This window comes from Lycorma delicatula, chromosome 1 (assembly GCF_047948215.1).
Source record: "Lycorma delicatula isolate Av1 chromosome 1, ASM4794821v1, whole genome shotgun sequence".
In the NCBI taxonomy this organism is placed as follows: domain Eukaryota; kingdom Metazoa; phylum Arthropoda; class Insecta; order Hemiptera; family Fulgoridae; genus Lycorma; species Lycorma delicatula.
In genome coordinates this window covers 198,732,277-198,745,045 of record NC_134455.1, presented here as the reverse complement: position 1 = coordinate 198,745,045, position 12,769 = coordinate 198,732,277, and the positions used below count along the sequence as shown (strand labels likewise).

At 31.2% G+C, this 12,769-nt stretch overlaps 1 protein-coding gene across 4 annotated transcripts in view; it reads left to right on the top strand.

Annotated features, from left to right (window-relative positions):
* Positions 1-7,965, top strand: part of LOC142327332 (3'-5' RNA helicase YTHDC2-like) — a 190,436-nt gene extending 182,471 nt beyond the window's left edge. For all 4 annotated transcript variants that reach the window (XM_075370291.1, XM_075370300.1, XM_075370273.1 and 1 more), the window contains one exon: positions 1,279-7,965. In XM_075370291.1, the coding sequence (XP_075226406.1) occupies positions 1,279-1,533 (255 nt within the window). In that variant the 3' untranslated portion in view covers positions 1,534-7,965. The remainder of the gene's footprint in view (positions 1-1,278) is intronic.
* The last annotated feature ends 4,804 nt before the right edge of the window (positions 7,966-12,769 follow it).

Here is a 12,769-nt window from a genome sequence, read left to right as displayed (position 1 = left end):
TTAATATAAAAGCAATTAAATTAGTAGATTACGCTGTTAACTTGGATGATATTTTAACAGTTTGATTAAAACCAATTAAATAGAGTTTTATTTTTAATGTATTATTTATTCCAAAAAATAATGAAATTGTGTAAGTGATTTAATTACTCATATTTTAAGTAATTAAAAATAAAAAAATTAGGAAGAATTACATGTTACTAATTTCATGATAGTTTGTCATCATGGAAAAGAAAAATTAATTTATTTGGCTAGTATAAATGATTGAAGCAGTGATCATATCAAAATTAGAAAGATGAAAGAAGATGCTAAGATTGTATCCATTTTTCTGAGATAAATGTTAGTACCCGGTAGACATCTATTGAAAAATCTTATCTCTTATGTTTGTTTGTCATTATGATGTAAGAAAATGTTGCAAAAAATTAGTCATTTTGATTTTAATTAATGGAACTCTTTGATCAGATTGATGTTTGTCAGTAAGAGAATTGAATGAAATTAAACCTGAAGTTTCAAAGACAATGGTTTATCAAACAAAATTGACTTGTAAAAAGGTTTTGTACCTACTGGGATCACAGAATCTTAAAGATCAAAATAAACAACACATTGTTTTAGTCCCCAACTCTGTATGTTTGAAAGCGATAGTTTATGGAGGCCACTCAGTTTTTTGGTTAAAATATTAAAAACATTTAGCCAGAGATAGCAGTTTTTTTGCTAGAAGAAAGGTCAAAAACTTTTATGGTTAAGTTCTTGCCCAACGGTATAACAATGGATGCTGATATTGTGTTGTGAAACCACACAGAAATCAGTTGGCCATCAATATAATACTAGAAGAATAAATTTTAAATCCCTATATCTTGAATCTGAGATGTGTTATAGAATCATTCAGATGTAAATTATACTGTTCTGCTCAGGATTGTTCCACAAATCACTCCATTCTTTTCTTGTTATTATATAAATTCTTTTTACTTAAGATCTGTAAAATCCAAAAAACTTTACTGCAGTATAAAATTTATGACATATGTAGTTTGCATATATGTAAAAGATTTATTGGAATTATGTCAGCTAATGTTATCAGAATTTTTAAATTTGTGTCTATTGCAAGGCATGCAATAATAATTTTTCCTTCACTGTTTATTTCTGTAAGCTAATTTTTAATAAAAACTTCATAGTATTGATGTTTAAAACTGATGCCATCATTCATGTTTCTTCCTATTTGCCTGGATTATAAGAACTTCACTGTAAATTTAGTGTAAAGGTTTTTTTTATATTTTTTATCTGCAGGAAATTGAACCAAATGTTGGTGAAAGGTTGTGCCACTTGTGGGATAAGATGCCACCTCCAGTACAGTGGGTGTCAAAAAATACATCAGTTTCACCACAGAACGTATTCCACCAAATGTCTGGTGGAGGTGTTGGGTTTGGTCGGCCAATTCGAGGTCCTTATCAGCCTCATCACAACCAGCATCAGTATCAGCACACAAATAATTCATATTCTCTTCCACCACCGCCTTACCTTAATCAGCAACGAAAGACATAATTCTTATTGTCTTCTACATGAACACTGATTAATTAAACATGGGTGAAATCATATAGTTTTAGACAAGAATGAAATTTAAATTTTTATATTTTATAAATTAGGTATAACATTTACCGACAACTTTATGTTGTTAGTAATGTATTAGTTATTAGAATTGAACCTATTGAAATTCATGAGAATACATCCATCCACCAACGTAATATGCTGAAATGTGTTGTTCCTCAATAACTAATTTATTTTGTATCAGACAATTGTCATTGTACACTATCTTTTTTATGTTGTCATTGTACGTTTGTACAGTTTTAGTTAGATAGGAAAAACACTTTCCAGAAAAACCAAAATAATCTCATTTGAACTGAAAGTAAAATTTAAGCTGGCATGTAGTCTACTGGATGAAAATTCTATAGCATTAAACTTGATAGATTTAAATGTCAAATTTCTATAGCTTAACAATAATAAAAAATTGTTTATTTCAATAAAAGGAATTATTAATAAAAATAAAAACAGGACATTATTAAGAGTAGCAACACAAAAGCTGTAACATTTTTGAAAATTCATTTCTGGTATTCGGATTGTTACAAATGTGTTAAATTGTCAAAGAAAATTCTGTTCATGCTTTTTAAATGTAAAATTACATATTTTTTTCAGGTTTGATTAGGGATGTGTATTTTTTAAATTGATCACATCCATCCTTATTTTGTGATTTTTTTTTTGTTGTAATTTCAGCTCAAGTAAAAAAGAGTAATTTACGTAAAAACATGTATTATTCTTAGGTTAATGAAATAATGTGGGCTGTTCTATACTAAACATGGCAATATACCTTGTCGTTGACAAACATCCTTCTTTTACAATGATTTTAGGTAGAATAGAATACATGATGAGGAAATTAATTGAGGTCCTACCGAAAAATGGAGTGATTTGATACAGTTTTAGAATTTAAAGTTCAGTATCATTTAAAATTATTATATTAATTTTTGTTTTTTTAAATAATACTTTTTATGACTTGTTTTTATCAAATCATGCAATAAAATCTTTTTATTTTTTCATTTCCTTTACCTTTTCTTTAAAAAAAAAATAAACCCTCTGTATCAAGTCGCCCTGGGAAGGTGAGGAAATTGATATACCACACAATTTTCATTGAATATCACTCTAAAAATTTGGTGGGGGTGGACTGAAACAAAGTTTGTATTTTTAAAAATATTTATTGAAAAGAAAATGGTACAAAGACTAGTAATATTTAATGAATTAGGTAAACACTAGTAAAACTACTAAGATTAACTACTTTTAAACAATCTAGTGCTATTTGAAATATAAAAAAAAAACTATCTCTTATTCTAGAGTACTTAGGCATTTTGTTTTTTAATAGGGTTCAAAAAACATATTTTGAAAACTTTGTTCATAATGAATGTTTTCTGGGGTAGGAAGGTGCCAGAGGATTTCATGAGGATACACCACACTATACTTCTCCATGTCTGGCCACATAAAAATATCCTCATGGTTTCTGTAGGATTTAAAAAATTTCATTTCAACAACCCTAGAAGTACTACTGTAATTTTGAGATATGAATGACACTTTTGCTAGTTATCACTTATCGTTTTTTGCAATTAAATCTTTCAACTTGATGATTAAAAGTTCTTTTAATATTCTAGACTCATAATCAGCTGCGGGTTATTGTTCTGTTCTTAATTCATTGTCTAGCTTTTCTGCTCCATATGTATGAGGAGATGTTTGGCGAGTCATTGTTTGGATCCATATCTTTTTCGTCATCATTGATGATTTGGTCACTCTCATCAGAAAACTCTGATTCTGACTCACTGTGACCAACATTTTGTAACCTTTTCTTGCTTGTCTTTTCTAGTCATTCTTGGCCTTGGCTTTTCCTTTTCATATTTCAGCTCCCTCAATAAACCCACCTCCTTTGCTGAGAAGCTGATTTAAAATTTGCTGGCAACAAGTGGATTAATCTGTTTTTCTAAAGTCGCTTTTTATTTTATTTTGAGGATTCCCCCAAGAAGTTTTTTTTAAACATGGGAGAAAAATAGATTTTGCTCATTGTACCTTGGTTAGCCTGATTCCTTCTTGTGAGAGAGACTGCCACTTATTTGAGAGGTCAAAAACACCACATCAAATGGCTGAGCTAGGTAGGTAGAATGCTTAGGTAACATAGTAAAAGAAATGTTGTTTTCAATGCAACAGCCTCTGAAAGGTGGCTTGCCAGTTTATCATCAATTAAAACTCTTGATCCTGGTTGTTTTTGAAGATAAGACAGGTCACTGGTGAAGAAAGAACCAATCTCAAAATGTTTTTGGTTGAACCTCCCACTTTTCATGCAACCAGTGGGCCTTTGAACCTCCTGTATGCCAAGAGTCGTACAAGTTTTGTTTTATATAAAACGGTGGGCAGCAATTGGCCATCTCTACTACAAGAAAACATGATAGATGTAGGAGATTTAGCAAAGTTTCTCTCTTTCTCAGAGTATTTTTGTTGTCAACAAAAAATCAGGTTTGTTTTGTCGTAATTTAGAATACTACATGGAAGCACTCCACTAAGAGTACCTCCAAGTTATCAAAATAACAATTTACTGTGTTTACTGATATATCTGCATGGGCTCTTTTATGTTTTATGACATTCTTTTATTCAGTTGCTCTTTGTTTTTTTAAAAATGATGCAGTAAATCCTCACCAGGCAGGTTTTTGCAAACTTTCTTGCATTTCATCCCACTTTATTCAAGTATCCATTAATGACAAATCACATATCCATGTCATTTAATGGAAATTCCAACTCAGCCAAACATAATTTTATCTGAAAATAAAATTTAAATGCTGGTGTATATTTGTACATTATGAAAATATTTTCATTTTATCAATTCCATATTTTTAAGACACATCTCGTTAAGTTAGCTTTGCTGATTGAACATCATTAATTGTGTTTTTCAAGTCATCATTGTTTTTAACTTTACTTGGTTTTGTACTTGGAACCCTTCTATAAAATCAGGGCATGGTGTTTGATGTTGAAATGCTAATGTGATTTGATGCAGTGTCATGTCACCCTGAGTAATGCTCAAATTTTTAAAAAAATATATAATTTTAAACAGGTTAGATTACAAAAAATTTAATTTTAATTCAGTGATACTAATTATATGATTTACCTTTTTACGAAAAATAAAATTGACAACAGTGCAGGAACTGTTTCAAACAAAGTTGCTGATAGTTAAGGAATTACAACTTAATAATCTAAAAAACTGAAGTTACCTACTTGATAGCAAAATTGGTGTAAAAGTTTTGAACAGTTTGGGCAAAAACCTCAAAAAAAGACAAAAACATGCAATTTGTATCAGATCACCTTGTTTTACGATACTACTTTAGTCTTTTAGTGGTAAGTGTTTTTACAAAATTTTATATTACACATTATTATATTAGCTGTACATAAAATTCAATTTTTCAAATTTGCAAGGCGGTATTATTTATTTTTTCTGTAAAGTTTAAGAGTTAAAAACTTCATGAGAGTAAAATGTAATGTAAATACATATTTTTCCTAATTACTGGTATTTTTCATAATCATATAGCTTATTGTATTGCATTTATAAGGAAGTGTGGTTGTAAAGATGAATTTTAATATCTTTCTGGTAAGGGTAAAAAGAAACACTTTTTAGAATAACAGTTTTTCTGTTATACTAATTTTTTCCTGTTTCTATTACATTAGTCATTAAAATAAAGTATAGAATGCAAAAATGATAAATTAATGAAGAAACGTAACTATGCTGATTGGCTTTTACTGTATCAGCTATTTGTTTGTTTCTAGAAAATCTAAAATTTAGTCTACATCTGTTACTTTGATATGGTTATTGCTAAAGAAATGTTATTTGAACAACTTTGTTTTAAAAAAGTCTATTCATTAATCTATTTCTTCTTAAATACATTAATGCTCAATTATTTACATTTATAGATAGTATATTACTCTCATTACCATAAAATAAGCAGAGTGCAGTAATCCTCTAGACAAGTTTTACATAACAACTGTTGTATTCACTCTGGTAAAAATAATATAAAATGAAATGGTTTTCTGGGTAGTTATTATTTTTTGTATTAATGGGCTAATTTAATGACGGTCAATAACACCTTCTTTATATTAATTGATGACATGAATCAGACATCACTTTTCACTAAACTTCTTCATTTTTGTTTGGTACCTGAACTAGTAAAGGAAAAACAAAAGAAGTTTGTTTTTTCAAAATCAGTTTTTTTAACAAGTTTAGTTAGATTTTTCTTGTTACATTTATTATTTTACTTATATTTTATTTTAAATATAATTGTTTCTAAATCTTCTGCGTTTATAATTCAATATTATATTTATTTTTATGTAGACAGTTAGTTTTAGTTTCATCATGTTTAACAAAAGTTGGTCAACAGTAGCAGTTTTTCTTTATAAACTAAAAGTGATATTTATACTTTTGACATGATTTATCTCATTCATTCAGGAACAAACAAAATTCTATTTGTTTGTTTTCAGTTTATGATTAATGCTTTCTTAGATTTTGATTTTTTTATCTATAGTTACTTATAAATGTTTAACTTGTACTTACTATAACATATTATTTGTGTTAAACTGGTTGTGAATACTGTTAATTAAATAATGTTTACCATTTATGTTTTAGTTAATAAATATAATTATATTTGCCTAAGTATAGTGATCTTTGAAATATTTAATTCACAGTACTTGCTAATATGTTCAATTTTAAATGTAATAATTAAACTGACCAAACATTAAACAATAATGATTTATTACTAAAGTACTTCATTTAGTCTAAGAAAAAATTCTTTGGCGAAAATGTGAAAAATAAAAATTTAATCTTACTGTAATAAATTTTAAATATAGCTTAAGAATAATTAAAATATGTGTACTTTTAATTTAAACTGATGATGCAACTTGTAAAAAAAAAATAAATGCTGGCAAATGCTCATCTTTTACTACTTTGTATAAGTATATATATATTTATTTATTTAAGAAAATATAACTTAATTCTGGCATAAAAAACCACCACCAGCATAAATATGGCTTTTACATCATCTTAAAAATGTTTTGTGGAAAAAATGTTCACAAGAAATGTATACAGCTTTCTAGGTGTGCTATAAACTCATCAGAAGAAATAAGTTCTAGTTCTTGAAATACATTGCTTATTCAATTACTATTGATTATTGTTAATCATCTTATTATCTTTTACAATTTTCATCAAGTTGGAGCGTTGATAATCGTCCCCACCATGATAAAGTAACGAATGTGAAAAACTCAACTTTTTAGGAGAGTTAAACAAGTCTCATTGTTAAATTTTAAATAGGAATGCATATTCATAAAAGTGAAAATGTCTTAACTAGCCTTCCTAAAAGAGATATGCATTGGATAATTTACTACAAGATGCAAGACGTTCAAATTAGTCGTAAATTAACAAATCTGCAAAATGCAATTTTTCATTCGTTACGTGGTGGTGATGATAATCTCTGCTTAAAAACTTTATTGATATACTTTTTTCAGACCTTAACACACACTTTACCCACATCGTTCTTCATCAATCTCAATATATTTATTACTATCATTTAAAAGTTTCCTACAAAAGTTTCTTCTGATATTTTTCTGAATTGCGTTAGGCATTCTTTAAAAATGAATGAACTAGCTTAGACTATAATGTCCTCTTTTCTCTTCTGTGCCAAATCCTAGATATTTTCTCATTTTTTTGCATCAGTTTTATCATTGCTAATATTCTTGAATACACTAATATAAGCTTTCTTTATATCTATAACAATTATGGTCAGATTTTTTTTACTTCCAACTTTTACCCAACTCATGAACAGATTACCAATTGAATAATCTGTCCTCTCCAGAAATCATATTGTTCATACTAATATTAGAAAAGGAAACACACAACATAACAGTTATGATAACTACTCATTACAGTATGTGTGTAGTGCAGGATACAAAGTACAAAGTAGTTTTTGTAACATTAAAAATCTTCAAATCCAAAGTGGGTCTTAAAAGTTGTCTTTAACTGTTATATTACTGCTAATTTTCATAGTAAAGTTTTTATAATTTTGCTTAAATATTTTGTAATATTTAACATATATATGTTAAATATTACAATTGTATTTTTACATATTTGCATTAAATGTACAGCACTTTAAAATACATTGAAAATAATGAATGTATTAGCTGTAAGACCTAATTGCAACTTTCTGGTGTGTGATATAATTTAACTGTGATGATTAGCCTGAAAGTTTTAATTACTTTATTATTATTATTCATCTGCTAGTTTAATTACTTTATTAAACTATTACTTTATTAATCTGCTTGAGATAATTTAAATGTCTACTTACTGTGTAAATCCTTGTGAATCATTTTTAATGTTATTGTATATCTTTAATCTGCATTAAAAAAAAAGTTAAAAAAAAACATTGTATTATATTTAATTATTTATTGTATTTTAGAAACTGTATAATGAATATACTTCATTTCAGTGTTGATTAAGACAAGTATTACATTGACATAAAGATCTACTGAGGAATAATTACCACAGTAAAAGAATATGTCAAAGTTAATCTTTTAACTTTGACATAGTAATGATTCACAAATGAAGAGAAAGAATAATTCCTACAGTTTTCCCGTACAAGTGTTCAAACATCCAATCGATAGGAGAGTTTTGCTTTAACTAGCATATCTGGAGTAATGGAAATGACAACTATTTCAAATCTGTGCCTCAAATTGGGTAGATTAGTTTGTAGCAGAGGCACTATATACAAGATGCTTTATACAACCCGAAAAGAAAAATCATATCTCTGCATCACGTCCATGCCGACCAATCCAATTTTCAGGGAAAATATCACCCACCAATCCTGTACAGAGTTTTGCCAGTGAGAAAACCCACAATCTTGGTGCCAAATAAAATTCTCTGGTGATCTTTCAGTTGAGGAAAGGGTCATGTACACAGTATATCCATATAAGGAACTCCTGTTAAGCTTGTTTCAACAAAAAGAACAGCCCATAAGCTTGTCAGGATATTACACAGAAAACATTTGATTTGAGAACATACCTTTCACATTATAAAAGTTCATGGGGATTTTCTGACCCCCAAATATGGACATTATGTTTGTTAATTTTTTCACTAGGATGAAATGTGGATTCATCAATAAATATGATATTATTAAAATACTCTTGCTTCATACTGCTACATTTTGATTATGAAGTCGGTACACACAGCACTGTTGGTAGGTTCTAAATTTTCTTCAGATACCCTTGATTATCCTGTACTCTTCCTTTTATACTGATATCTGTTCGTTTCAAAGTGATGCCATCAACCAATGTTGTTGTTACTGGAAGATCACAATTAAACTTTCCTTGAAACATATGTTGAATTGTAACAAGATTCACATTTAGCAAACTACAAACACGAAGGCTTTCTGTTCAGGAGTTACCATCTTTGCTAGTGGTGCTGTCAAGTGAAAAGATGGGAATCAATCTATGGCCATACATAACAAAAATGATTCTTTTAGCTCTATGATTCTAGCTTTCAAAACTGTACATATCAAAGATTATGAAATGACAAATTAAAACCCCAATATTATTTTTTATACACTTTATATAACTTATTTATGTACCCAAACAGAAATGAATGTATGTTCTTGGCATTATAACTATACACTAATAATATTAAAAAAAAAGTATGGTGAATGCTGTCGCTGAATGTCAACAACAGTAATCTGGGGAAATTTAATGCGGAAAGTGACCCATTTTTCAATATTTGATAGCTTTCTACTTGTTGAGTATAATATAAGGTCTGTAAATAAAGTAGACTGGTTCAGAAAAAAAATTTATTTACATTCCAATTATACATGCACTTACCTTCGAAATAATTCCCTTGGGAAGCCACGCAATGCTTCTAACGGTTTTCCCACTCTTCATAGCAGTGTTGGAACTCAGAAACCATATGATGGTGTACTTGGTCTGACTTATCCTAAAGGGATCTCTCAGCATATGCCGGGCGATTTAGTTCTCATAGTAGTTGCCAGGAGTGCAAGAGATGTTATCTTGAAAGCAAACTGTTAATAGTCATTGTTGACTAAACAGGGTTTGAGTTTATCTCCCTGCGAAACTAAAGCGGTAGTCTTGGATGGAAGGAGGTGGCTAGAACCTATGCATTTCGAGATGAAGGGGCACTCCACAGTTCCAGACAATGAAGTTAAATACTTTGTATCGACTGTAGGTGCTCATTTTCTGTACATGTAAACCAAGTTGCAAAGAAAGCTGAGAAGACCATCCGGGCTCTAAGTAGGTTACTCACAAACATAGGTAGCCCTAAATCTTCCAGGTATAAGGTATACATACATGCAGTTAACTCTAAAATTCTTAATGTAATTCCTGTGTGGAAAAAAGCCATGAGTTTGAAGAGAATACATACAGTGGAGGGTTTAGAGGTGTACAAAACTGTCTCGGCTGAGGCAATCTTTGTTGTAACAGGAATGCCACCAGTCAAGTTGCTTGCTAAAATGAGATAAACCTATTCAGTTATGAACAAAAGTGAGGCATACAACCTTTTAAGAGTGATGGCAGGTTTGTTTTAGTAAAGCGTCCACCGGTGTGTGGATGCTTCACTCCAACAAAACTGATCTATGAGGTTAATCCATGGGTTCTGAGGGGATTTGGTGAGTTTGGTTATGAGCTCGCACAGTTCCTGACAGGCCATAGCTGTTTCCACCAATAATACAAGTTCAAGAGAGTGGATGATAATGTGTGTCCATATTGCAGAGACCTTTCTTTTTCCTGTTTAGCCTCCGGTAACTACCGTTTAGATAATTCTTCAGAGGATGATATGTATGAGTGTAAATGAAGTGTAGTCTTGTACATTCTCAGTTCGACCGTACCTGAGATGTGTGGTTAATTGAAACCCAACCACCAAAGAACACCGGTATCCACGACCTAGTATTCAAATCCATGTAAAAATATCTGGCTTTACTAGGACTTGAACGCTGTAACTCTCGACTTCCAAATCATATTGCAGAGACCTGGATGATGTGCGTTTCACTGTTTACGTTGAGAACATTTGCGGCATAATTACAGACATCTGGGTCCTCTCACACCAGAGAATGTAATAGAGAAGATGATTTACAGTGAGGAAACATGGGATTCCATCTCCTGTTTGGTCACATGTATTATTAGGAGTAAGGAGTCAGATGCGAGGGCAGTATAGCCTGAGAAAGTCCTAAGTATTCCAGCTTCTAAGTGAAGAATTGGATTGGAGAGTGAGGGGGGACAGACAGCCTCCTGCAGTCTAGTTTGTGCTTGTGTGATGGGGTACAGTGATGATGATGAACTATAGGGCTGAGAATGCTTCTTTGTGGCCCAGAGAAATGGTGAGATAAGAGTTTTAGTGGGTAGGGTGTAGGCATACTTACGCTCTTAATATCTAGCAGAACCTGTGCAAGTCCGACAATGTCCCATTTATGAGGTATGCGTAAATGGTATTTCTCCGACTCATCAATAACAAAAAAAACGTGATAAAGAATACACATGAAATTTCTTAATTAATGTATATGATGCTGCAGTGACCATGAAGACTTAAAAAGAAGTTAAAAAATTGAAATTAAGAAATGAATAAAATCATTAAGAATGATTTTGAATTAGTTGAAGATGAGGAGAAATTTGAACATCCTTCAATATAAAAAACCCAAGAGAATGTTGAAGAGTAAGCAAAATAATTTTATCAAACAAACAATTAAAAGGATTTTTTGAGGGATTAAACATAATTTTTGTTTGGTTCAAAACTTTACAACAGATTTGAGCTTGAGGTACGAGGATGCAGAATTTGTTCCACAGTTTGTCAATTTCATTAGAGTTATGGGATCGTGCCAGTTTAAATTACAGGTTTTTAAAAATTTTATTGTAGGAAATGAAATATGAATCTTTTGGTTATGATCATGAGATCAAGATTCAGAGTTCACAATGTAATCTACCAGGTTTCCTCATGCAAAAAAAAACTGTACCAAGATGACACAGATTGCTCTGTGACATCAAGGTGACACAGATTGTTACCAAGCCACTTTGGCTTTTTCAAATTTAAGGTCACTTTGGCCATGAATTTGAATCGATTCAGAACAGTGGGACAGTCATGGCAGTGCAACTAAAAACTGTCAGAAAAAGGACTTCACTCTTAAAGTGCCAAGAACTATGGGATTATGTGTGCTTGAAATAAGAGGAGTATTTCAGGGAACTAATATAATTGTCTTTTATTGTAATAAAATTTTTGTACTGCTGGGTCAATTTATTGGTGATAGCTGATGACTGCTCAGTAATCACAGTACACATTCACATGAATAAAGTGTGATAAAAAACTAAGTTAGTTATAGCAACAATCAATCAGTCGCTGACATTTTGTAGCAAGTATAGTCGGCCTTAGTTTTGGTGAATTTAAAACCAAACAGTTTTATTTTTAATATACTGTTTGATAAAATGATAAAAAACTATTAATTTTTAATGAAAAACAATAAGTTTAATTATTTCATTAATAATTTTTTTTAAATTTTTTTCTTAGTCAGAGTGGGAAACCTTTTATAAGCACCATTATTTGGTTTCATATCCCATAGTAGTGTGGGACTCTCCCTTGCAGGCTTATCCTCTAAAACCCCTCCTCCCCAACAACATGAGATGCCAGGCCCACCTTCCTACCTTACAATATTATCACAGCAACCCATGTGTTTTGTCTCCATCTGCAACTCCTTTGCTGGGTCCATGCCTCAAACTTATTGGGATCCTGGGTTTTTTACCATGACCTTGGGGGTCAGGGACCTGCCCCAAGGGCAACTTGGAGGTAGTTATTCACTCCCTGAACCTCTTTTGCACACTTGGTTCAGATGAGCTTAACCAACATTATAGATACTGTGTACCACTATCGTTTGGTCTGTAGCATAGATCTGATTATGTTCTCTGAGGTAATTCTCTCCCGGAGGCTTCCCTATGCTGCAGGAACTGACTGCGCATGAACACTGTGTGTTCTGCGGTATCTTCCTTCACACAATAATCACATTCTGTGGAGGGTCTCAGCATCTGTGCATACAAGTATGCCTTAAAACACCCAGACCAGTAAGGAACTGGGTTAACTCATACTCTAGTTCCCCAAGTTTTTGGTACAGCCAACTCTGGAGGTCTAGGATCAGACTGCAGAACCATCTGCCTTTTGTTGGCTGACTCCATCTCT